This window comes from Balaenoptera acutorostrata, chromosome 7 (assembly GCF_949987535.1).
Source record: "Balaenoptera acutorostrata chromosome 7, mBalAcu1.1, whole genome shotgun sequence".
NCBI classification, from domain to species: domain Eukaryota; kingdom Metazoa; phylum Chordata; class Mammalia; order Artiodactyla; family Balaenopteridae; genus Balaenoptera; species Balaenoptera acutorostrata.
The window spans coordinates 63,754,023-63,781,959 of record NC_080070.1 but is presented as its reverse complement, the minus strand read 5'-3'; the positions used below and the strand labels follow the sequence as shown (position 1 = coordinate 63,781,959).

The window sequence follows — 27,937 nt, the reverse complement described above, 5'->3', positions numbered from 1 at the left end:
GGTTTCAGGTCTTACATTTAATTCTTTAATCCATTTTGAATTTCTTTTTGTGCATGGTGTGAGGCACTAGTCTAGTTTTGTTCTTTTACATGTAGCTGTCCAGTTTTTCGAACACTATTTATTGAAGAGACTGTCCTTTCCCCATTGTATATTCCTGGCTCCTTTGTCGTGAATTAATTGCCCATATATGTGTGGGTTTATTATTTTTTACTTTTTTAATATGGTTATTAGATCATTTAAAATTACTTAGGTAGCTCATAGTATATTTCTATAGGACAGAGCTGACCTAGACTATAGGTTCCTTGAGGCCAGGGACAGTGCCTGCCACATGTTAATTAAATGCTCGATGCATGTTTGATAAATCAAACTGTTGAAATGAAATGAATGAACAGATGAGAATTATAACAATTTTTTTAAGTAGTGATTTTGACACTGTGGATTTAGAAGGTGATAGGCCAGATGAGATGGATTTTGTCAGTAAATCTTTTTTTTTTTTTTTAATTTTATATATTTTTATTTATTTATGGCTGTGTTGGGTCTTCGTTTCTGTGCAAGGGCTTTCTCTAGTTGCGGCAAGTGGGGGTCACTCTTCATCGCGGTGCGCGGGCCTCTCACTATCGCGGCCTCTCTTGTCGCGGAGCACAGGCTCCAGACACGCAGGCTCAGTAATTGTGGCTCACGGGCCCAGTTGCTCCGCGGCATGTGGGATCTTCCTGGACCAGGGCTCGAACCCGTGTCCCCTGCATTGGCAGGCAGATTCTCAACCACTGCGCCACCAGGGAAGCCCCTTGTCAGTAAATCTTAAAATGTTTATTAATTATCCCTGGTGTATGGGACTGAAACATACATTAAAAGAGATGCAAGTGCTGGCTGCAACTGCCATCTCATGAGACATTCAGATATCCCCTGTAGGCTGACCTGATTTTGCCACCCATGATTCCTTTGTTCAAGTGCCATATATAATCCAGAAGTTTGTTCAAGAATGATCTATTTCTAGAGAGGATTTTTCCTTTGTGCCATTTAGCTGTGGTTCTCAGACTTTAATGTGCTTAAGAATCACTTGCAAAACCTGTTACAAATGCAGATTCCCAAACCCATTTCCAGAAATTCTAGTTCAGTAGGTAAGGGATGGGGCCCAGGAATCTGCATGTTAACACCCCAGAAGATTCCTGCGTAATTGACCTGTAAGCAATACCGTGAGGAACACTGCTGTATGGCATCATAATCTGGGAATAGCCTGAAACTTCAGAAAAAGGGCAGTTGGTTTAGTGATTTTTATTATCTATTATACTATAAAGAACTCATTGTTAAATATATTAATAATCAAAAATTAATCCAAAAATTGCAGCAAACAGAACAATCAACAGTGAAAAGGCAACCTACCAAATGGGAGAAAATATTTGCAAACCATATATCAGAGAAGGGGTTAATATCCAGAATATATAAAGAACTCCTATAATGCAATAACAAAAAAATTACCCAATTAAAAAAATAGGCAAAGGACTTGAATAGACATTTCTCCAAAGAAGATATGCAAATGGCCAAAAAGCACATGGATGCGCTCCAGGAAGAAGAGAGATGCTGGTTACGGGATGCTGTCATTTCAGAGGCATCCGGACACTCTAAGAAAATGTCCTTCCTCTTTCCTGTCCCCATACCTGAAGCCTGGAATATCAACACCTCAGTTGCGTTCCCTCAAAACATTTTTTAAAAGCCTTGAAGAGACTTCCCTCGTGGTCCATTGGCTAAGACTGCCTGCTCCCAATGCAGGGAGCCCGGGTTCAATCACTGGTCAGGGAACTAGATCCCACATGCTGCAACTAAAGATCCTGCATGACACAAATGAAGATCCTGCACGTGGCAGCGAAGATCCCATGTGCTGCAACTAAGACCCGGTGCACCCAAATAAATAAATTAAAAAAAAAAAAAAAGCCTTGGAAACTCTGATCATTTTAGGGGTCCTGGTTGTTAGGACTCTTTCTGAGGCAGAGCATTCACACGCTGAGCATTCACTCCAGCGGCCAGCAGTCTGTGTCTGGTCAGAGGCCATTCCTTTAGGTAGCGAGCTCTCCATTCTTTCCAGTAACTGGTAAGCAAGTGTGGCTGGGTTAGCTGGCTCTACCCCTCCCTGGGGTTGGCTAGCTCCCATGAGTGGGGCAAATGGAGTGAGGGGCAAAGGCATCAAGTGACTCCCATATTTACTAATGAGATGAAAATACAGTACTTGGTTGGTCAAAACTGAACTAATCTCATTTTCCTCCTTTGTACCCTTCTTGGTATCTTGTTCTGGGTTATCAATTCTTTTTGTCTGTTTTTATTTTTGCAATGTGTTGGTTTACCTTCTAGAAATACTGATTATGAAAGATTTAAAATCTGTAAAGAGACATACAGATGCAGTATACTTACCACCTAGCTTATCAAAGAAAATATTATGGGCACAAAGTCCCTGTATACTCCTCTCAAATAATATTCCCCATCCCCACTGCAGTGGTAACTGCTGTTTGGAATTTAGTGTTCGTCATTCATATGCAGTTCTTTATACCTTCACTATATAATGTTTGTATATTTCAACAATATAAAGTATTGTTTGGAATGTTGCGGTCTCAAATTTTATGTAGTCTTTTGCAACCTGCTTTTTTCATTCAGCTTGCCTGTTCACTTCTTAAACTTCATTGAGGATGTTTCTTCCAGTGTTACTTAACTAGACTACTCTAGACATTGGGGTACAGTGATACTGTGTAATAATGTTTGGCCCCCAAGATACAACTAGAAATGGCTTAGACTGAAAAACTTTATATGTGTCAAATTAATGTATAATTGTAATACAGTGTGTAACTGTTAAACATATTTGTTTTATTTCAGGTTATAATATAACTTATCCTCTCATGCTTTTTCCCTGTCCCTTCTCCCCAAATCATCAACAGTAGAAAAAGAAGAAGAAGGAAACATGTCAGGACACAAATGGTAAGTAATTTGTTGTCTCTTCTGAATTGGGAGAGGCAAATGAAAGAGGATAGCACGTAGTATATGCTCAATAAATGTCTACTGAATGGAAAAATCAAGAGTCACAATAGCAGTAAATAACCTGTTAGCCTACACCCAATGTTGAGTATAGTCAAGTTTTCAGTATCCCTACTAAATGTAATATGAAAACCAATAACCAAAAATATTCTCTATGAAATTCATTTATGTGTAACTTTCTCCTGGGCATCTAACAATGGCTTTTCTCACCACCATTTTTTCAGTGTAATGAGTTGATACATTTTTTAATCTGTCTTATTTACAACTTCTAATATTAGGGTTATAAGGGAATTTTATATAGGGCAGCTATAAAATAACAATATAACTAATAACAATAAAAATAACTCAGACTCATTAATATATAGTCATGACTTCAACCTTCATGAACATTCAGGAGCCAGTCATGGTTGGAAGTAGATGATGCTGAATAAAATAGGTGTGGTAATTACATGACAGTGTTATCACTGCCTTTTACATGCCTATAAAGCATCTAACAGCATGTTAAACCACTTATAAATTCCAGTTCTGTTACAAGCAGTGTTTCTGAACCCTTCTGAAACCTTGATCCACTGGGCAAGCAGATCTTTGTTGTTTTCTACCTCCTTTAATTTGTATCATGAAACAGTGCCGTGCATATTTTCATTTTTCAAAGGTACAATTGATTATAATAAGGAATATACTTTTTTTAAATAAATTTATTTATTTACTTATTTATTTTTGGCTGAGTTGGGTCTTTGCTGCTGCGCACAGGCTTTGTCTAGTTGCAGCGAGTGGGGGCCTCTCTTTGCGGTGCGTGGGCTTCTCATTGCGGTGGCTTCTCTTGTTGCGGAGCACAGGCTCTAGGCGCGCGGGCTTCAGTAGTTGCGGCTCACGGGCTGTAGAGCGCAGGCTCAGTAGTTGTGGTGCACGGGCTTAGTTGCTCCGCAACATGTGGGATCTTCCTGGACCAGGGCTCGAACCCGTGCCCCCTGCATTGGCAGGCGGATTCTTAACCACTGCGCTAACAGGGAAGCCCCAAGGAATATACTTTTTAATCCCTCCTCTCTCAGTAGAGAAGCAGTCAGGTCCAAGTCCTCTGTAATATCAAATGTCAAACTTTAAAAGTATTTTGCCTGTCTTAAAATGTAATGAGCTTTAAAAGGTAATTAATAAATAGCTAAGGGATTTAGTTTCCCTGAGTATCCCCATTTGACAGCTCTGTAAGAGTTGTCAGACTATTTTTTTAATTGTTCCATCTTGCCTCATTAAGACAAAAGGATGGCTTCATCCTGTGACCCTCGTAATGGCTGTCATATCCTGGCAGCAGGCTCAGGGAAGTAGGTAGTTGTCACCCACCTAGGAGAGATTGGAGAGTCCCAGGAGATGAGCCCTTCCCCATAGTCCTTCTCCCATTACTGTGCCACTTCATTGCTTGCTGCTGAAATACAAGGGCTGCAGAGAACATTGAAATGCGCACTACGCTGGGATCTAGAGCCTTGGATTTTAATCCTGTGTGATTTTGCGCAAGATTCTTAACGTTTTGAAACCTAAGATTCCTCATTTGTTGAATAAGGGGTGAGGCATGTTCACTAAATGACCTCTAAAGTCCTTTTTTTTCCCCTCAAAATAGAATTTTTTTTTGTTAATCCATGACCTTTGACCAAAAAAACAAAAAAAACACAATAGAAAGAAGTCCATCCTAGTCCCCACTCTTAAAAATTCCTTTCCCCTGAAATAGCCACAGTTTGGGGGAGTATATTCTTACCATCTTTCAATGCACATACTATGTAGTGGGATTATCTTTTACATAAAAGTTATGCATATTTTCATCTTATTTTCTCTGATTTAAGCTCATAATAAAATGTTTTTTATTTATATGTTTTAAATAAAAATTATATATATTTAAGGTGTGCAATATAATTTGATATGCATAGTGAAATGATTACTACAGTCAAGCTAGTTAACATACCATCTTTTTAAATTTAATTAATTAATTAATTTATTTATTTATTTGGTTGCTCTGGGTCTTTAGTTGCAGCAGGTGGGTAGCACACGGGCTCCTTAGTTGTGGCATGCGAACTCTTAGTTGTGGCATGCATGTGGGATCTAGTTCCCTGACCAGGGATCGAACCCGGGCCCCCTGCATTGGGAGCACGGAGTCTTAACCACTGGACCACCAGGGAAGTCCCAACATATCATCTCCTTTTATAGTTACCACTTTTTGTGTGTGATGAGTGCACATGAAGAGTAATGCTCCTCTCCTAGCCTATTTCCAGTGTTGAATACAATATTATTAAGTACAGTCATCATGCCTATACATGACATATCTGGACTTATTCCAAACTTTGAAATGATGCAGAAAGATACAAAGTAAACCGTAATCCTCCGCCTCTTTCCAAAGATAACCATTGCTAAGGACGTCATCTGAAACTCTGATTTTTTAAGAGAACAAATGTGTGAATTGAAACTTGTAAATGTTATCTGGCAGGAGAGTGTAAATCATCGAGTTTTGAGATACATATTTTGGTATAGTAGTATAAAGCAATTTCTGTTTTAGGACACAAGTCTGGCACATTTTGAGTGCTAATGGGATGGGGTGGAAGAAGTTACATGTCTGCAGAGGGAGATGCCTGGGGGTCCTGTGTGAGCTTTTGGACCGGAACCCTCGACAGGAGGGAGGTGTAGACAAAGCAAGGAGGGATGGAACACCATTGGCAAACTTTCTGTCAATATTTGGGTACCCTGGTCACTTTTACAGAATTCCATTTCATTCTCAATTGAATTTTTTTCCAATTTCTTCTTTACACACTTTTTGATATGATCTTCACTGTGCTGTTCCTGAAGAATGGCTTCCTATCGGTATTTTAAGCATTTATGTTTAAGAATTTAAAGTTTTAGTATGAGAAACCCATAATCAATTTTTTAATACTTTTTTATTTTTCAAAATTTTATTTGACTGTGGTAAGAATACTAAACATGAGATCTACCCTTTTAACAAACTTTTAAGTGTAGAATACAGTGCTGTGAACTCTAGGCACAGTGTTGTACAGCAGATCTCTAGAACTTATTCACCTTGCACCGTTGAAACTGTATGCCCATCGATTAGTAATTTCCCATTTCCTCCTCAGCCTCTGGAAACCACCATTCTATTCTCTGATTCTATGAGTTTGACTGTGTTAGGTACCTCTGTGACAGATTTGAAGTATGCTGTTTTTCAGCCCCTTATCTCTACTTTTCTGCCATCACTTCAGTGTTGGCTGTAATGCTGGGCTGGAGAGAACATTGGTGTTCGGCTTTATCTCTGACTCACTGGGGTGCTTGAGGCAGTCACCTTGCCTGGCTTGGCCTCACTTTGTCTACTTCTGAAAGGAGTGTGTCCAGTCTTTTGGTACCTAAACTCCTCAAGGTTTAGTTTCTCAATTTCCTGCAAAAGTTTCTTAATTTCCTCACTAACTTTTAAGGTTTTGGTATAAGTTAGACTTGATTAACCTTTTGGTGTAATAACCATGTAAGAAAGTACTTATATGTTTATTAATGTTGTAAATGTTTGGATACATTTGTTCACACTGTAATATCTCAACCTTTTTTGAAAGTCATGAGTAAAATGGCTCTTCGAATGCCTTTTAGCAGTTATCCCTGGGACTTACACGATCGATATGCTCAAGATAAATCAGTTGTAAATAAGATGCAGCAGAAGTATTGGGAAACGAAGCAGGCCTTTATTAAAGCCACAGGGAAGAAGGAAGACGAACACGTCGTTGCCTCCGACGCAGACCTGGATGCCAAGCTGGAGGTGAGCACTTCATTGCCCTCAGCCCCAGAACAGCCACCTTGCTAGGCTCAGGGTCTGAGAATGTATTCACGGGGGCAAGCATAGGTGTGCTTTGTATTTGAAAACATACTGCAAACAGCTAGTTCATAAGGAAAATCTAGGATCAGCTTAACTCAATCCCAGCATATTTTTAAAAAACCCACAAATTCTCCTGTAACCCCCAGTATGCCTCAGTTAATTTGTTTTTCAAGCGCTTCGTTGGAATGCATGGAATGTGGTAAATTCTCAATAAATGTTTGTTGAAAAACATTAATGCACTCAAAGAGCCACTGCCAGTGATAGCAACACTACGGTCAGGCATATGTTTACATTTAGAAAAAAAAAGAAAAAAGGATGACGGCAAAAGATCCTGGAAAGTGAGTCTAATAACCTTGTATTGAATCCTGGAAAATTCTAGAATTGAATTAACCAATATTTAGTTAGACTAGTTAATAATACAGTAAGCTGAATTCATATCTGAATGATCCTTGAATACTAGTACAACTGGTAAAAGGCCCACTAATTCCCTGATTGCTGGACATTCTGCCAGTACTTTAGATCAGAATTTAAAAAGCATTTGCTGTACAGCAGAAACTAATACAACATTGTAAATCAACTATACTCCAAGAAAAATTAATTTAAAAAAACCCAAAATTTAAAAAGCATACTTAACACTTCCGTGAATGACAGGGCACAGAGAGAAATAATATGTCATGTGGTCTGATAAGAATTCAGAATGATATCTAAATTTAATACATAAGCTAAAGGTAATGAGCTGAACACTTAATGAGACAAAAATCAAAAGCTCAAGATTTCATAAAGCATTCTGAGAAGGGTGGCCAGGGTGGTGCAAGCCATGGTTATTCTGGAACAGAGAGGCTGAGGGGAAATATGTTAGTTGTCAGTTCTCTGGGAAGGCCTGTCACGTGGAAGAGGGATAAGATTCATTCTGTGCATCTGACGGTAGAACCAGACCCAGGGCCACTATTCATAGTACTCATCTCTCATGGAATTATCTCAAGTGTCTGTTTGTTTGCCTGCCTTCCCTCCACCAGGGGGTCAGATTCCATGACACACAGTACACATTCAGTAAGTATTAACTGAATAAGTGTACGTGTTAATGCAGTTAAGATGAGTTCCCAACCCTTTCTCCTGTCAGTGGAATTGTTCTAACAGAAGCTGGGTTTGACAGAGATGTTCCAGCGGAGATGGCTTCAACGGAGAAAAGTAGAGCCAGGAAGCCTCTATTCTGATTTTATTATTCTAAATAGAATTGAAATGATTGTAAGTTGCATATGCTTTTCACATCTTATAGATTTATTTTTTTTCCTCTTAACAACCTAGTAAATACAAGCATTATTCAAAAAGTAATTTCATATGTTATTTTCTAGTACGCGAAACACAATACAGTAATTTTATATTTATATTTAGGTCTTGCAGCAGCATTTTCACTGAACCAACTGTACTGTAATCAAAATACCTGCTGTCCTAGGCACATAGCATCCAAAGTACTTAACTGTGACTAATAATTTTACACATGATAAAGACTTCTGTTGCAGGAATGTTTTAATACTGATGTTGATGTTTGTAGAGAAAGAGAATGGATTCCACCAATAAAGCATATGAAAACGATGTGCAGACCATTTAGATGTGCTTTTCAACTAAGTTATCCATAGAAGACTAGCTTATGAAACAAGAACTTGTATTCTGCTGGCAAAGAAAGCTTGTATGCCAAGCTGTAATGATGGTCAGATTCTATTACAATCTGTTGGGAAGTTCATGTAGAAATGTTCACTAAGTTTAAATATTTGTCAGAATTGCTTGTTAATGAAATCATTTTCTGAAAAACAGCTCTTAAGTACAAGAACCGACAAAACTAACCTGTGGTGACAGAAGTCTTTTAGTGGATGCCACAGCAGAGTAGACTGACTAGAGGGTGGAAATGTTTCTTATCTTACTTTGGGTATGATTACAAGAGTGTATACAATGGTCAAAGTCACAGAACTGAACTCTCCAGAGGTGTGCATTTTATTGCATTTAATTTATACTTCAGTTTTCAAAAAGTGAACAGTAACAGCAGAATAGCTCTTGAACATACTTTTTTTTAACGTCCTTGCTCCTATGTTCAGGAATTACTATGTGTTCATAGTTTGTGACCCAGAATACTGTTATCAAGCATTTGTTAAGGCACATACTCGGACTGCTGTTTTGTTTTATGGTAAAGGGTTTTTGTTTTTTCCCTAAATAGGTAGAGGATGAAGTGTAATGAAATGAGATTTAGTAAAATTTATACTCTACATGACCAAGATTTATCATATTAAGCATTCATAGGAATGGTTTTTAATCTTTTAAGTATATATGCATGCATTCATTTTTATTAGAACATTTGGTCATTTATATTATGAAGCCGATCTTCTGTTTTGACTCAACTGTGAAGTGCTTTGTAATACCAGGGCATAATTGCTACATCACCATGGCCAGTAAGCCAGGGGAGAGAGAAGAATGCCTTGCCCTGCTTCCCTGGATGGCTCCTCAGAGACATAATGTTTGTCTGCCAGGTTTTCTAATTGATAGCAGCCCTGGTCTCTGAGTCGGTGGACAGAGGATGGAGAAAGTGTGAAGTCTCTGCTCTGTCTTCTGTTTTTCTTTTAAAATTTTTATTGGAGTATAGTTGATTTACCATTGTTCTGTCTTCTCTTGAACTGTCTCCATTTCTGAAGCAAAGACCAGAGCCACCATAAGTTAAAATCTAGTTAGATTCTTCTCCATACAGCCCACCTGCTTTTCCCTTAATTTTCTCTGTTATGGCCATAGCATGACATTAGGTTTCTTCTCTGTATATTTTATGAAATAATTGGGAAAATGAGGAGTGATAGGAGCTGCTAGCTAAACTCCATTTTACCAGATCTCTTCAAAGCAGACAGAACATTCAGCTGATTGATATTTGTTTGTTTTTATAGAGTTGTTTAAGCATGCTGTAAAATGCATTAGGATCACAAAATAAGCTAATGTTGTGTTTTAAATATGATGCTGAATTGACAGATCTTCCATTTGAAAAAAAAGACAGTAAGTGGTAAAAGAAATAAATTCAATTATGAAGGAATATTGGGTCTCTGGTTTACCAAGTCCTCTAATTGGGCCCCTCACTTAGGATTTCTGGTTTTCAGCTATTATTTCAATGTCTGGAGGAAATCATCCTTCTGCAGATCTCAATTTAGATCGCAGAGCTGATGAATTCTAATAAATATAGAAAAATAGGAGCATATTTAAAAGCTTTGGTCACATTTTCTTTTCAATACACCACGTAACACCAAGCTTATTTAGGCATACAATCTTGCTTTTAGTGGGCAAATCAAACGCTGTGGTTATACTCAATATAATTATTTTTTATTTCACTGCTGTCTGTTTTGTTTAGCATTTTGTTTATATTTTTATTATAGCTGTTTCACTCGATTCAGAGAACCTGTCTGGACTTGTCTAAAGCAATTGTACTCTATCAAAAGAGAATCTGTTGTAAGTATGCCATAAGTGTGACTATTGACCAAATAGACAGTAAGAAATTGGATATTTTGCCTTAATATATAATTTTACAAGTTTAGGAAGCAAGGCAAGGAAACTACGGTTTAGGAGTGTCTGTCTTTGCTCTTTTAATTGGTGGGGTGGGGTCTTGAATCATTTTATCAGAAATTCTTTACGTAGGCTGTTTTTCAATGCAAGTACCACAACAGAAGAATTTTACATTGAGTCTACCATGGATAAGTGCGTGCATTTATTTTCCTAATTATAAAAAAGTTTTCTCAGTTTTATATCTTGGGATTTGGCGTTGTTTTTATTTGATTGCCCAGGCTCTCTTATGTCCAATTTTGTTCCTTTTAAAATGACCAAATGGAGAGAGAAGGCACTTACAGTTAATTCATTGACTGTATTTTGTTGACAGCGCTTCCTCCTGAACATTTTCTATGTCAGATATTGGGTTTTTTAGGGAACAAGATTTTCCTATGGTCATCCCATCTTAAAATCATTACCAACAAAGTTGTCTCTGAAATACCAAATATCAAGTTGGATGTTAGTATGTTTTTAAATTTCCATTTGTAGGTCATTTAAGAGTACAATTTCTGTATTTCTGAGACTAAACTATGAGAAGTTTGTCTGTTTCTGACTACTGCCAAACCCCTTTCCAGTAATCCCAAATTAACAGTTGGGCATTTTCCTTCATTAGTAATCTTTTATGAAGACTGTTTTTCGGAAGTACACAATCCTAGGACTTAGAGGCAGAATTTTGTAAATTATCTGTGTTACTGTTTACTAAGTGTTTGAGCTAAGACTTCTCCAGGGCTAGAACTCCAGAGTCTTGGGTATGAGGAAATCCAGACACATGACACACTGCCCCCAACATTCCTCTGTCCCACATCCAGTCAGTCACAAATGCTGGCCCATTTTGTCACCTACTTTGCTTTCAGATTCTCCCTCCGGTACCTCTTCATGGCCACCGCCTTAGTTCAGGCCACCATCATCACTCTTACTTGGTTTGCAGCATCAGCTTCCTAACTGATCTCCCTGCCTCCACTTTTTCCTTCTCCAGCCCATCATCTGCACTGCAGTCAGAGAGCAGTCAGCAATCTCCCAGAGCTCCCAGTGGTCAAAGCTGGGACAATTTGAGCAACAGAGTAAATAACTGATTGTATTAGGTTATAACCCATGAAGTAAGATAAATGTCCATTAAGTGTGTATGGAAATAAACAAAAAACCAAACTGACATTTTCCTTATATTAAGTCTTCCTATCCAGAAACATAGTTTATATCTTTTTAGTTGGGTACTCTTGAATACTGCTTCACAGAATTTTTCCTTTACAGGTATTGGGTATCATTTTTTGGATTTATTCTTATGCACGTAATATTTCTTTGATACAGTTCTAAATGGAATCCTCTCTTTAATTATGTTTTCTATATTTTTGCTGCTGGAGAACAAAAATATATCTGACTTCTGTGTTAAGCTTATATCCATTCACATTATTAAATGCTGCTATTATTTCTAAAAAAAAAAAATGGGGGAGAAGAGACAGTTCTTGCGTATAAAATAATTGCAATTAATAAATCTAGAAAGAATGAGGGAACCACAAAATCACCATTAGGTAAACACCACAGTAAGAAATGTGGCAGGCAAGATTCACTGAAAGATGTTATAATTAGTGAGTGAAAGTTTGAGGAGAAACTGGACCTTTACATAGTCTTCTGTATTTACCCCCCAAATTTTTAATAATTACAAAAGGAAAAAATCATAATTTTACAGTGGAGAAATCCAGTAGACATGACATGAACCAAATGATGGAGGTTAACACCATCAGTAATAATGTGTGTTGATCTCCGGTAGCCCTGCTATGAAACACTAAGAAGGGCACTCCACCTCTGCGGTTTCTTCCCGCAAGTCTGTAACTCCAGTCTAATCATGAGAAAGCAGACAAACCCAAGTTGAGGGACAGTCCACAAAATGCCTGAGCAGTACTCTTAAAGGGCGTCAAGGTCATAAAAGACAAAAAAGCCTGAGGAACTGTCACAGGTTGAAGGAGACTAAAGAGACTTGACAACTCAATGTGGGATCCTGGAACAGAAAAAGGACATTAATGGGAAAACTAGGAAAATTCAATAAGATTGCGGTTTAGGTAGTGGTACTGTACCAATGTTATTTTCCTAATTTTGATCATTCTACCATGGTTATGTAACATTAGGGGAAGAAGGGTACACAGGAACTCTGTATCCTATTTACAATTTTTTCTATCAGCCTAAAATTATTTCAAAATAAAGGTTTTTAAAAAATGTACATTGGGGCTTCCCTGGTGGCGCAGTGGTTAAGAATCCGCCTGCCAATGCAGGGGACGTGGGTTCGAGCCCTGGTCCAGGAAGATCCCGCATGTCGCGGAGCAACTAAGCCCGTGTGCCACAACTACTGAGCCTGTGCTCTAGAGCCCGTGCTCTGCAGCAAGAGAAGTCACCGCAACGAAGAGTAGCCCCTGCTCACCGCAGCTAGAGAAAGCCCATGCACAGCAAGGAAGACCCAAAGCAGCCAAAAATAAATAAATAAAATAAATAAATTTATTTTTAAAAATAAATAAATAAATAAAAATGTACATTGGATCATATTGCTTCTCTGCTGAAAAGCCTCCGATAAGCACTTAAAGTAAGATGTATACTTCTACTCCATGGCTTACAAATTCCTACACAATCTGACCCAGTTCACCTCTCCAGCCACTTTTGCTCTTACCCACGATGTGACCTGAGGCCTTTTGCACTCACTGTTTCCTCCATCTGGGATGTCCCTGCCCTCATTGTCTCTAGTGGCCCCTTATCCTTCAGAGCTCAGCTTAATGGTCATCTGCTCAGAGATGCCTTCCCTGACCACCCAGCCCAAAGCAGCTACCAATCACTCTCTCTTACTCGCCAACCCCCCCCCCCCCCGCCCCAATCTGGTATTTTTCTTTTTGTGTTTTGAGTTTGTTTTGAGTTTTGTATTTTTTATTTTCTGTCTGCTGCCGCTTGAACATAAACTGCATCAGAGCAGGGTCTTCATGTGTCTTGTCCACCTCTTTATTCCCAGTGACAAGAACAGCGCCTAGTACATATGAGATCATCCATAGATTTGTGCTAAGTGAATTAATGCTGCCAAGGTAATTGGTTTTGTAGTTCTTTGGTTCCCTTTCCAGGGCACATCTGAAAATCTAATTAGGAGTTAAACATGAATAGGTTTTTATTTGTCTCTGAATTAAGTCCCAGTTGAGTGAAACCTTATAAGTGGAAACATTTGAGTTATCTGATACCTGTATTGCACCTGAATTTTAAACGTCTATAAATTTATTTCAGTATTTGAATTTTAAAATTAAAATTAAGGCATGAACATCCCTTCTTGGAAGATGACACAGTCATCACTAAGTCATCCAACCTGGAGCCTGATGCCACTCAGACTTCTTCCACCACCCTCTGAGCAGCACTGCCCGTTACCAGATTTCAGCGCTTAAAATGAAGCCTGTCTTCCAGTCCAAGTTTAATCCTCGAGTGTGTAAAATAACCAAAAATGAATTCTCAAGTACTTCAATCTACTTAGGTTTATTTAGGAAAGAGTACATGTCACCACCCTTGTAGTCATTCTGGTACCATGAATTGGTTTCTTCCTAGCCTTAAGTTCCTGTGTTCATTTGTATGTGACTTGAGGTTTCAAGGTAAAAAAGGTGACAGTAGCCTCATACTGTTCTAAACAAAAGTGTGAAATTTTTCCTTATTGTGCAATTGAGTGAGTCCCATATTCGTAAGTGGAAAGGAGGAAGAATGGAAGGTATTAAAAAACAACAAGACTTCATATAATTATAGGAATTTTAAAAATTACCTAGAACCAGGACATAAATATCAGATAAACATTTAAAGTGAAGTAAAGTATACAGTGATAACAAGGCAAAAATTATAGTTAGTTCAATTTCACAAGCATTTAATTAGTGCCCTGAATAAGACTTTATGCTCAGCCTTGGGAATCCATAGTTTGGATGAGATCCCTGCCCTGAGAAAGCTTAGGTTCTCACGGGAAAGATAGACATGTTGCCCACCCACAGACACTCCAGTCCCAGGTGCCGAGAGGGCGCTGCTGTCACAGAGAAAGAGGGATCACCTGCTTCACAGAGGAAGTAGCTTTTGAGCTAGGCTTTAACCAATGAACTTGATTTTGAGAAACAAGAGGAAAGAGGGTAGTCACTGACCATCAGGAAGAATGGATTCTAAAGCCTCTTCTCCGTGGAATGTTGAGCGTAAGCTAGTCACAAATTAATAAGGAAGCAGTAGTAGCTTTAACATTCACTTTTGGATTCCTGGTTCCTGGCTAATGTTATACAGCTGTTGCTGGGGGGATAGTTTCAGGAACAGGATGCATTCTGAAAGAAGTCTGGATTGTTCATGAAAACAGACAAGAATCCTGGTAGCATTTAGAAAGCATTTTTAGAGACAAATGATTGGTAAATGTGTCAATACAGAAATGTGAAATAAGAGTAGTGTTCAAAGTGTGTCCCTAGCAAAGTCTGTGTGTGTCAGAGAAAAAACATTCTAGGAAGCTCAGTGTCACTGCTTGCCCGCGGCTCAGCTGTTGGTGAATGTGTATTCGGACCAGTAGCTGCCTAGCAGCCCACGCATCCATTGTGTGGATGCACTGCATTGATTAAATCAGTCCCCAAGGTAGGGAAAGAGAATGTTTTGCTACTATAAATAACTATGCTATGATTATATCTGTATATACATCTTTGTGCCCGTTTTACTACTTCCTCAGGACGTAGTTCACTCCTAACTGAAGTACAACGTCAAAAGATGTATACAATTCTGACTTTTTAATATTTACTGCCAAATCAGTCTGTAGAGAGCTTGTACCAGTCACTTTCTCACCAATAGCGCCCTCTGAAGTTGTCTTTAAAAAATAAGACCAAATATATGCAAATATTGAATCATTATGTTGTACGCCTGAAACTAATACAATGTTGTATGTCAGTTATACCTCAATTTTATAAAATAAGAACAAAGAGTAAGGTCAAGATTAGGCATTAGCAATTCAGATTGGGTTCCAGCTCTGCATTTTAAAAATCCACCAAGTCACCAACTTAATTACCTACATACCTTCAACCTCCACCCCCTGCTCCAGCCAAGACCTATGCCATGGATAAGGTATTTGAATTGCTTTACAATCAAGTGGAATGTAACTCAGAAAGCAGAGATCAAAAAGTCAGGAAGAGGGAATAATACAGGGAAACTGGCCCTACATTATAGGCAGCCACAAAAGATTCCCACAGTCATACTTGACAAACCCAACTTTTTTATTTCAGCTCGAAGCAGCACATTATCAGCTCGCTTTTCAGTACAGAGGTCATTTTCTGGTTCTGATTACAGAGCACCAAACGCACTGACAGATGCACTCAAGTGAATTTGATCTCTCGTTTCGTAAATGGAAGAACAGCATGAAAGTTAAATGCGGTGGAGGCTTACCTTGTAGCCTGCCACTTGGATTTAATTTCATCTCGTCTTTGCCTCTAGAAGAGAGAGGACCTTGTGATTTGTCTCTCTCTTCTCTGTAATAAAAATGTTCATTGTTCATGGCTCCTTTTGGTCTTTTCTCCATCAGTCTTGTCTCAAGAAGAAAACGAACTGGGAAAATTTCTCCGATCCCAAGGCTTCCAAGATAAAACCAGAGCAGGAAAAATGATGCAAGCGACAGGAAAGGCCCTCTGCTTTTCTTCCCAGCAAAGGTGTGTGGCCTTCACTGGGGCTCTGTTGTTGGGGGAGGTCTCCTGAGAACCTGGGACCCACTCATTCATGAAGGGAACCTCCTACTGGTCTTTAGAAGGCTCTTGCCTGAGATTGAGGAGCTCCTCTGTTCACAGTTGTTAGTCTGTTCGTACTTAACTCTGATTCAGATAACATGTGTAATCTTTTTCCTTCCCTATTAACTTTTAAAAAATGTTTTCATATTTCTTCTGGTCTATAGTTATACACCAGTCACCGTGAGTGCTATCCTAGGCTTATATTTGACCTTCAGTGTTGCTCATAGCAATCCATCAAGTCCCCTTCCAGCAGCTGACTAAAGCAGGAGCCTAATGAGACCAGGCAGAAGGGTTCCGTGAGTGCCCTCTGGGGGCAGTTAACTTGAGAGGGGTGCTGTTCAAGATGCCCTCCACGGTTCTGCTCAGACCCTGGATCAGCAACATCAAAAGCCTCACCTGAGAGTTTGTTAGAAATGCAGAATCCAGGCCCCACCCCAGAATTGCTGAATCCAAACCTGCATTTTAATGGGTCCCCAGTTGTTTTCCATGCACATTCAAGTCTGAGAAGCTCTGGTGCAGAGAAAATGGTAATAGATCAGTGATATCTTTTTTAACACTACCATAACATAACGTTCAAGGTCCCTGCAGAATAAACAGGAGCCACTGCATAGAGTCACACTTTGAGAAGGTGACATTTCTTCTCTCCTCCTCCTTCCTCAGTAACTAACAAGCCCCCCAAAATGTCACTCACTAATATTAGGCAGACTTTATACCTAAATAAGGCTTGTAGGTAGTCTCCAAAAATACCTGGGCCACAAAAATTTCGCTCACCCAGACTGTCCAACATTTTCTTCTGCTGTTAATTTTTCCTTAACTGCTTTCTCTCCCAGTGGGCCAAAAGCAGGCCATCACCTGTTACACAGGTGTTCCCACGAAGATCCAGGAAAGGTGGGGTGGAAAGAAAGAGAACCAGCTGTGTTCATTTTTCAGTGGTTCCCCCTCCTGAGCATTTTGGTTCTCTCTAATGACACTTGGACCCCAACTTTCATAGTTGAATGCAACAATTTCCAATAGTTCTCTACCCCAGTTTTCCAAGAGAAGTGTTTGTTTTATAATCTTGAATTGCACCTTTTAATCTTATTTATAACTGTTTTCCTTGCAAAAATAATACATACTCATTCAAGAAAAATTTTAAAACAGGAACACACCAAAAGGAGAAAATTAAAAACAACTCAAATTTTGCTAATAGAGATTGACTTGCTTTTAACCCCTTGATAGATACCTTCAATGCATATACCCTTGCCCCAGTCTTACAAGGATCATTGATTCTTGAAAAATCTTTCATAAATTCTTATATATTTATTCATAAATATATAAGAATTGTATATTTCTTAAATTATACATATAATTATCACTAATTTCAGTGGGAAAAATTCTTATACATACCTTCATGCCAAGATTAACATCCTTTTATGGGAAACAAGCCAAATCCTTGGACACAATCACCACAAGAGTTACTGTTACTGATCATATAATTATTTTATAATGTTGCTATCCAGTTATACACTTTCATAGTTGTGTACAAAGTTATCTCACAAAGCATATGGTACCTTAAGTTTATATAGTCTAACCTTTGGATACAGATAAAAACAGTAAAAGAAATCAACCAAAACAATGTAAATGATACTGTAAACCAGCAAACTGCCCTGTATCCATAAATTAATGTAGCTTGGACAGCTTGTAATTTGGAAGGTGGCCTCCTGCGAGATGACTCTGAGTCCATGGTACTCAACTGCTCACCAGGCACATGAAATCCAAACTAGTCCTCTGCACGTGAGGAAAGTAGGAAGATTGCGTAAAACTCCCATAAAGTTGAATTCTCAAACCTCGAATGGACATAATTTGGGATTTGCCAGAATATATTTGTAATATAAACAGCAGCATACCATACAATTTTTGAATAGTATTGCATACTGATTATTTAGCAAATTGATTTTTTGTTCAAATAATCCTAACTTTTTTTATGTCCATATATACCTTTTTAAAAACGTCCATAGCATAGTATTCCATTATCTGGGCATGCCATGATACATTTAACCCAAGCCTTCTGTCCACTAGTGTCCACTTCTTCCTTTTCCTTTATTCTTTTACTAAAGAATAAATGTCTTTGGATTAGACCTTTAGGTGCTTTATTAATTATTCCCATTGGGTAGATTTTAATGAATGGAAACGTGGGCCAGTCTTTCACTGAAGCTTGATGTTTCCAGTTATTGGATTTTTTCTTGGTGTAGACTCAGTCCCTTATACCACAAGTGAATGGGTTTTCACCTTCCTGATTTTATATGAAACAAGTTACAGCAAAAAATGAGGTGACTTTATATTCCTTTTTCTTTTCTTCAAGATTTTAACATCTATCATCATGTCATTATATCTTCAAAGGTTTCTAACTTTGTAACAGTCAAAGAAATCGCGAATATTTTATTCACAAGACTCTGTTTCAGCCAGTTTAGGAAAATTGGCAAACTCTAAAGGAAGAGATAAAGGAGACCAGAAATGAACAGGATCCTTAGAGGAACAGCTGAGGACTCTTTCTTTAAATAGAAGTCTCCAATTTTATAAACCTTCATACCACCATTTGTTCTACTGACTTATTTGGTAGTCATTGCTACAACAGCCCATTCAGTTTGATGAAAAGTGAGTATTGAGTTTAGTCCAATGGTGATAAAACACAAGCTTACTTCATGGCACAATATGTTTTTGAAAACAGCCTGCAACACCTAGGTAGGATGATGTGAGCAAGCTATTTTTAGAGAAGTGCTGAATATTTAACAATGATGCTGTACAGACAAGAGGAAAACCAGAGAAAATAGTAAAAGGAATTTTTTTCTTTTAAACAGTTGATTGCCCCATCTATAATCTTGGAGTGCTCTACATATGTCTTCAGACATTGATGGAACTGCCAAGGGCTGACTTCAGCTCACTGACGCCACTTTTCCCTTCACCATCACAAGTTTGCAGTTAAATTGAGATGTAAATACTAATCTTTTATTTTTTGAACCTATGCCCCACAGCTTCATGGAGACTACTGTATTTTAAGAGTATAATTCATCTGACATTACTCATTTGGGGGAGGAAGATGAAAGAAGCAGTATCCTCCTTCCCCTCCCAAATAAATATTTTATCCAAAGTTTGATATGCATCAAACAATTTTTGCTGAATAAATAACGGTATGTTATGGCCAATATTATAATTATTTTATACCCACTTCGTTGTATAATATACATTCATTTCTGGTGTAGTATCCTTAAGTTTTTTTTGTTTTTTTTTTAATAAGAATCAAATCACATAACCTATCTGAAAGTGCCTAACACAGTAGACCCTCAGTAAATGTACTTCTCCCGCTTCCTAGACCATTTAAGACGCTTCTGTTCGTACTTCATTCTCTGTGACTATTGAAGCAAGCAGCAGATGCCCTGGCCTTTGGAGAGGAATCCAGAATGGCCTAGACAGGGAGACCTCAGCCTGCACACATCCATGCCTTCCCAAAGAGCCAGGCTTCAGGGAGGCAGAAGGCAGGGAGTGGCCAAGAGCAGAAATGGGAAATAGTCATGCTTTGACCTTCCTCCGTTAACACAAGATTGGTTCCAGCTTTAAACAAGTACTCTGCCCAGGCATGAGGCCACCCCCAACAATACTGATGGAGAGACTCCCCAGTGATACAGTTAAATAACAGTAATCTAAGGGATCAGCACATGGATAATCATCTCTGGTTGACTCATCAGTTCACATACATTTCAGTTATAATTCAGCAAGTATTTCTGCAGCCTCGACTATGTTTCAGGCCCTATTCTAGGCTCATGAGTTTAAGACTGGTAAGCTATCAAGGATTCAAATTGCTGGCCCTCTTAGTTTCAAGATTGTGGCTTTACCCTCTTGTCTAGGTTGGCCTTGCGAAATCCTTTGTGTCGCTTTCACCAAGAAGTGGAGACTTTTCGGCATCGGGCCATCTCGGACACTTGGCTGACTGTGAACCGCATGGAGCAGTGCCGGACTGAATACAGAGGGGCATTATTATGGATGAAGGATGTGTCCCAGGAGCTTGATCCAGACCTCTACAAGCAAATGGAGAAGTTCAGGAAGGTAGGAGATTTCATGAGGTTTACCAAAAGGGGTACCTGCTGGAAGGTAATGAGATGTGATTTGAATCCCTCTAGTAAAGAAGATGTAAATCAAAAGCACCAAGGATGCAATTAATCATTGCTGGTGTCTCTTTACGTGACAGAATACCAATTAATGTGATCTATAATTCTCTAAGGATAGGATAGAAGAGACAGCTGGAAATTGCTGGGATTTAGTAACTGGTTTTAATTAAAGTCAGATTTTCATATAATGTGCACTTTTTGTAAGGCTGTCACTTGTAGATGCTTTTTCATGCATAACTAAAAATCAAGATTAGACCAAATGAAACTGGAAGGTAAGAACAGACTATTGGGGAAATCCTTTTTAATTGCTAATGAATATTAAAATTAATAGAGTAATAATGCTCCTTTGTTGCGTTTAGTTGTAGGATTAAATAATGTGGCATTGACTCCATCTGCAGTAGACCCTTCAGCTATTTGTATGGGCAAAATAGATAGCTGAGGAGATGGATATGCTCTTAAATTTCCCTGAAATGACTGGTGAGCAGCAGAGGAACAATGTTTCATTGTTTGTTTAAGTGTCCGTGGCCCTTTAGCTGTTTGGAGATTTGGTCCTGCTAGGATACATGGCACCACTAGGTGGCAGTCATACACTGAATATTTATGAAAATGCAGTGAGATTTTGTGTGTGTGTGTGTGTGTGTGTGTGTATAACCTTGGTAGGTCTTTGTTTGGTCGACTTGGATATATTTCAGGGTATGAAAGACCAAAACATCAAGCAAATGTTAGGTTTGACATAATATTGTGTCAATTGTCTAAGTCATTTCAAATGATCCATTTGTAATTGTGGTATTGCTTAAAATACCTAGATTTCTAAGTACATCATTGCAGAGCTGTGAATGGGAAACCCTGCTGGTGTGCAGGAGGTTAGATGTGTGGCATGTGGGAGGATGGGGGGGAATGTGTGGAGTGGGGGAAAAGAGGGACATTCTGTTGCTTAAGAATAGGGTCACCAATTGTTGACCCAGGTATTAGATTGACACAAATTCTTTTAAAAGGCAAGTTTTACTTTGGTTTGTAATTTAGAATCCATCTCTAGGAAGGGACTCAGAGTCCGTTTTCTTTCTGATCGTAGATGGCATTAGTGTGTTAGCAATATCCAATGCCTTAGTAAGGCAGGTTTCAGAGCTCATGGAAAATCGGAACTTAAAAGAGCTAGTGAAACTCACTCATTCTATAAAAGAGAAAACCTAGGCCCCAAAATAGTAAATAAAACTTTTCAAAGGTTGATAGCTAGACATTGGGAAGCCCAGGCTACATTTGAAATTTCCTGACTTTTTTTTTTTTTTTTTTCTGACTTTTTAATCATGCCAGTAATTTGGTTTGTCTTTGACACTTTATTTGGGGATTGGAGGAGGATGGAGTGGAAAGGTTAAAAAAGGAAAAAGGAAACAAAAAACCCAACATTATCTGCAGGGTGTAATGCCAGTCACTCTATCTGTTACCTCCTTTAAGCCTCACAATAACCAAGACACAGATTTTATTTTACAGAGGAGGAAAATGATACCTAAGTAACTAGCACAAGATCAGACAGGGAAATGAAAGTCAGAATCCTAGAAAATATGCATAATTTTTTCTTTAAGAGAGGAAAGGAAGGGAATTAAAGAACATACCTAAAATTGACAAAAGCATTTTCATATTCATTCAACAAACATTTATTGTGCACTTTCTATGTGCTAGGTAATAAAGTAAACATAAAATTATTCTGGAAGGCAGGAGAATTTCACGTGAAATTGTGTTTATTTGGTTTTGTTTTGAAAGGTGGTTACTAGCTGTGTAAGGATGAAATAAACCAAGCCCTTTGTCATTTGGTTTGAATGTTGAAACATTACCCACTCTGTAGTGTCATCAATCTGTCGATTTTGGAAAATATGGGTTTTTTAAAAAAAAAAAATCCTTTGCCATGCAGAAGTAGCTGAGGCAATGCCTCACTCCACAATCCCATGTGTGCTGCATTTAATTTAATAGCTGAACATGGTGTACTTAGAATTTAGGGAAATAATTTTTTTAAAAGAAGTCTGTATTCAAGTGTATATTTGATTAGACTAGACTCTCCACAAGGACAGGGACCTGGTTAGTTCTCTTTACTGCCACAATCCCAGGGCCAGCCCAGCACCTGGTCCAAGTTAGCACCCATATCAGATGGCCAGATGCCAGCCATGGCATTTGAGTGCCAGATTCATGCCTTCTCACGCCTGTAGAGCGTTCCCACCACATGCAACTGACCTTATAATGTTTTGGAAATTGATACATACGGTTTTGCAGGTAAGAAGTAGCATTATTAGTTTGTGGCTTGCTGCCCTCTTTGGAACGAATTTAAATTGTGGAGGTTGCTGTTTGCATGGAGTTCATAACATGAATCTTAACTTTGAGGCAGCTTTAGTGTTTTGTCCCAGTGGGATTCCATTTTAAACAGAGTCTCCATTTATCTCTCAGGGAAGTGTTACTGAAATGTGTTTTCTGAGTCCTCTGGGAGAGTGGTCCAGCTCCTTTGGAGTCACCGTGGGAGGGGGAATTTAGTCTCCTCAGAGCCAGCTGCCTCCCTCACATTCTAACTGATGAATCCTGAGCTAAATGCTCTTCTTTGGGTTCATACTTTCTGAGGAAACAACATTCTAATTCATACTTCACAAGTGTGACCCTCCTCCCCCCCCCCCCCCCCCCGGCTGGTTGCAATCTTTAGTGTGCACTTATTCATTGATTCATTCATCCAGCAAATGATACTGAAGCCCACCTTGTGCCAGGCCACCTGCAGCGGGATACAGTGGTGAGTAAGCAGACACAGAGGCTGCCCTGCTGTCCCGGGCAGTCACTTGGAGACAGAGCAAGTAAACACGGTGTGGTAAGGTGGACTGTTGTCTCAGGTAGCACATGGTGCCACAGGAACACCCAGGACGGGCTTCCTGGAGGAGGTGGCATCTACACTAGCCCTGAAGGATGAGAGGGAAGGAGCAGGGTGGAGGGACTAGGGACAGCAGAGCAGAGTGCCAGTCTGAGGAAGCAACGTGGACAAAGGCCTTTAGGTGAAGGCAAACAGGAAGAGATTAGCTCCTTTTAGGTCCCTGCAACGGGAGTGTGAAAGGCAAAGGGGGTGGGGGGCAGATAAGCAGACCACAGCTGAAGGGACATCTCCCTGTGGGCCGAGGGGAATGAAGGGTGTTGAGAAGGGGAGGGGAATGATCCAATCTGTGTTCTCACAAGCTCGCTCAGATTTCAGTGGGGAGAAGGGATTGGAACGGCCCAAGCCTTGAGGCTGGGCGAGCCGCAGACGAGACAGGGGTACCCAGGGAATGAAGAGGGAAGTGGACCAGAGAGAAATAAATGTCCCGTTCTGACCTCCGCGAGACTGAGTAACAGCACCACGTTAATTACAGAGCGCTTCATTCGTTTTTAGAAATGAGCAGAATACGTATAAATAAATGAAGAGCAAGATGAAATGTACTTTCACTTCCAACCCAGGCTTTTTTCCTAGTGTTTTCAAGATGCTAAGCAACTTTTTAAATAACACGCAGTGAGCATGACTGAAATGATGAATGAAAAACTTAAAATTAACCAAAACAAAGGATCTGTTTTCATTCTGGCACCCTTTGAGCACACGGGCCGATGACAGAGCTCTCGGTGGCAACGTTAATAAGCATTTATTAAGTGCCTATCTTTGGGGATGGAAATACAAAGAGGTGGGAAAGCTTGATCTCAGCCCTCAAGAAGGACCCTGCTAGTCATCTGTTCCTTGTCAAAATTACCATGGTAAACAAGACACCTGGAGAGTGGGGCCGTGTGTAGCTCTTCTGCTAAAGACCAAATAATGGGAAATGGTGGATGAATTTAAATGGGCAGGGCTGGGCTGCTGTTGCCATTGGAAACCGCTCCTGACGGTGTGATTCACCCCAGGAGGGAAATGGATGGGAGAGGAGGCCACAAAGTATTTTATGAGCAGTTACAACGTGTGATATATGTGCCCTTTGAAGGCAGAGTAAAAGGGTATAACTTAAAAATAGAAGTCAGCTTCTTGTAGCAGATTACATCAGCTTAAGTTGTGAGCTCACAGAAGAGCTTTTGCAGCCTGATGCCCTTGAGAGAGTCCTCCTGGGGTCAGTTAAGTGTCTTGTTTTTCTTGAAAGTCAGAAATGGGATAGAGGGTAATTATTCTAAATGGAATAAAAGCTGTGCTAGGTGTAAGAAAATAGTTCTGAATCCTCTAAAGAGATAATACGGAAATGTATATGTGGGCATTTGGATTAGTTGGAGTCCTTATAGACAAGGACAAGGGAACTGGCGTTTTAATGAGGGCCATTTATTAAGTGGCTTAATGAAATCCTACAGCATTTGTCTTGTGTTTCATCACCATAATTCAAAAGGGTATCAAAAAGGTATTGTAGGGAATGTGAAAGATACACTGGTGTTCTCAGGCTTGTATCTATTTAAAAGAATGCTAGATTTTGGAGAGCTGTGAATTCACTAGACATATTATCGAAGGGTATGTTACGGTGAGAAGGTTTGTTAACAAATGGTGGTGGCTTAATAGGTCCGGACATATTAGAGTCATCTGTCAGTGGTGTCCCTGTGTCCCCACTGAAGGTTTGGGTCTGTAGAGCTTGATCAAGGACTAGTAAACAGCAGTATTGACATCAGAGGGTTTTCTTTTCTGTGGACAAAGACATGGGTTAATTAATTTGACAGTATCATTAATTACTGCTGAAATCATTGGTCTTTGTCAGAGGTCGGGCTCTTTTAGCAATTGAGGGCAGGTCCCTTGGGATCTGGAGATGCCAAGTAACGCAGGCGTGTCACTGCTCAGCCATCTCCCTGTTCTGCAATAAAGGCCTTTCCTTTTTGCCTGAGCCATCCAGCTTTCAGGCTTAACCCAGTGTTCTGCCTCTGTTCAGGGCCAAGGGCGGGGCTCCACCCAGCAAGTTGTGTTGAGTGAGTGTGGAAAATGTCAGGATTTGGTCCATACAGTAGACCAGCAGTAAGTATCTGTGAAGGCAGTACCTTGACTCCCAGGGCTTTGCCCAATTCATACATAAAAGCCAAGGGAAGATTTGACCCCTTATCTCTCTCTCTTTTCTGGTTCTAAAATTCTCTGCACTGGCTTGAGTCCTTTGATGAGGTGAAAGTTCCTTTTGTAAAACTAACACACACTATCGTATCTGTTTCACAACCCTCCATTTTCATTTGTTGGTATTTGATGTATGCTTCTTATTTGTTTTGGTTGTTTAACTAGGGTGCCTGTTTTTTGTGGTCCCCAAGAAGATTGAATCTAGCTGCTAACCTCCACCCTTGAGTTGCTGTTTCTTTATACTACCTAAACGCCAAAAGAAGAACATGCTATTTTCACATGGCACGACGGGGAAGGGAACAGATCATTATGCCCTCGCTTTCATTTCTGAATTTCATGAGATGAGGCCTTTGCGGCCTTGTATGTCTTTATTGATTTTCTCCACTGAACTTGGTGAAGAGCAAAAATTAGTTTCAGGGTTAAGCCAGGACCATTTGGAAAAGCATGCATGAAACAGCTAATTCTTGCAGAGCCGGTGGCTGGCTGGCTTCTGCTAGTGACTGGAAATAGAGAGGAGGAAGGAGCATGACCTCAGAGTGGGGTGGCTCTACGCTCTGTCCCCGGCCCTGCCTACACCAGCCGTGACAGCTCCGATTGGGGTAATAAGCCGGTTGCAATTTCTCATCCACTAAAGGAGAGGATAGGTACTAGATGATCACCAAGCCCTCTTCCAGCTGTAATATTTGTACTTTTCCTCTAAATCGTTAAGCTCTAAAATCATTAAGCTCATCAGTAAAGAAGTATATACACTTGAGCAGGGCTAACACGTCCTTTTGTGTAGTGTTTTCCTACTACAAGCAAGTTATGGTCTTGTTGCGTTTGCTTGGTCCTATTGCTGTTGCTCTAATCTTGGACTCTGGAAAACAAGAATGTTTCACTCCTAATTCTTGGGTAGAGGAGCCCTTGGTGTTTACAAAGTGTGAATATTTGTCTCTTATTTAGATATTAATACTTTCGTGCAGGTCAGAAACCTGTGGCCCACAGGCCAGCTGCCTAATTTTGTAAGGTTTTTATCGTTAACACAACCATGCCCATTCATTTACTTATTGTCTGTGGCTTTCACAATTCCACGGCAGAGTCGAGTAGTTAAGGACAGAGACTGTGGTCTGCAAAGCCAAAATATTTATGTTCTGCCCCTTTACAGAAAAATGTTTGCTGTCCTCTAATTTATAAGCACCTCCAGTACATGTTGAAGATGGTTTTTGATCATAAAATGTACCATCTTAACCATTTTTAAGTGTCCAGTTCGGTAGTGTTAAGTATATTCATATCGTTGTACACAGATCTCCAGAACTTTTTCATCTTGAAAACCTGAAACTCTATACCCATTAAACAACCACCCTCCATTTTCCCCTCCCCCAGCCACTGGTAACTATCATTCTACTTTCTGTTTTTAGGAATTTGACTACTTTAGATTACCTCATATAAGTGGAATCATGCAGTATTTCTCTTTTTGTGACTGGCTTATTTCACTTAGCATAATGTCCCCAAGGTCCATCCATGTCATAGCATGTGGCAGGGTTTCCTTCCTTTTTAAGGTTGAATAAACTATTGTATGTATACACCACATTTTATTTATCTGTTTATTTATCAGTGGACACATTTGGGTTGCTTCCATCCCTTGGCTATTGTAAATAAGGCTGCTACGAACATTGGTGTGCAAATAACTCTTCAAGACCCTGCTTTTAATTCCAAATACGTAATAAACAAATATAATTTATTTTTAGTGTTATAATTTCTCTTTAGTGTTTTATTTAATCCTGCCATTGAATAAAATTGAGACTCAGGCTATGCAAGCAAGGAGTCATTTGATTTTGATGTTATCATCTTGGAAGATACTATCTACACATACTAATTCATAATTCATGGACTTCCTTGGTGGCGCAGTGGTTAAGAATCCTCCTGCCAATGCAGGGGACACGGGTTCGATCCCTGGTCTGGGAAGATCCAATATGCCGCGGAGCAACTAAGCCCGTGAGCCACAACTACTGAGCCCCCATGCTACAACTACTGAAACCTGTGCACCTAGAGCCTGTTCTCTGCAACAAGAGAAGCCACCACAATGAGAGCCCACGCACCACAACAAAGAGTAACCCCCATTAGCCGCAACTAGAGAAAGCCCTCGTGCAGCAATGAAGACCCAGTGCAGCCAAAAAAATAATAATACACTTATTTAAAAAAATAGTTCATAATTCATATTGTCTAATTTCTATAAGAATGATAAATATTTGGACTTTTTAAAAAATAAATGTATGTAATACCGTAAAAGCTAACGTGTCAGCTTAAAGTAGATTTCTTTCCTCTGTCTTGAGAGAGGTATAAAATCTTTGCGTACGGCATTTCTCTAACTGTTTGAAGGAAAAGATTGCTTAACTCTCAAGTTTCAGAATGGACTCTGGGCAAAAGTTCATTATCAAAGTGTGAACTGATCCAGTCCAAAGATAGTTTTCCTTTTGCCAGATTGTCTGGCTTTTCTTCCTAAGACTTACATGTCTTGGATGGCATATGCAAGCCTGGTCTGTAGAATTTCGTGGATGATAATATACAAAACATACAGATTTTACTGAGTAGAACCATCAGGTTCCAG

The 27,937-nt window shown here is 39.4% G+C and overlaps 1 protein-coding gene across 17 annotated transcripts in view; it reads left to right on the top strand.

Annotated features, from left to right (window-relative positions):
- ICA1 (islet cell autoantigen 1) overlaps positions 1 to 27,937 on the top strand; it is a 143,665-nt gene that overhangs the window by 13,934 nt on the left and 101,794 nt on the right. For 8 of the 17 annotated variants that reach the window (XM_028168905.2, XM_057550186.1, XM_057550184.1 and 5 more), the window contains 5 exons: positions 2,925 to 2,964; positions 6,628 to 6,793; positions 10,252 to 10,324; positions 15,954 to 16,077; positions 20,034 to 20,232. In XM_028168905.2, the coding sequence (XP_028024706.2) occupies positions 2,948 to 2,964; positions 6,628 to 6,793; positions 10,252 to 10,324; positions 15,954 to 16,077; positions 20,034 to 20,232 (579 nt within the window). In that variant the 5' untranslated portion in view covers positions 2,925 to 2,947. Of the gene's footprint in view, positions 1 to 2,862; positions 2,965 to 6,627; positions 6,794 to 10,251; positions 10,325 to 15,953; positions 16,078 to 20,033; positions 20,233 to 27,937 lie in introns of those variants that run through there. The other 9 variants (XM_057550189.1, XM_057550190.1, XM_057550183.1 and 6 more) reach the window with 4 other exon arrangements.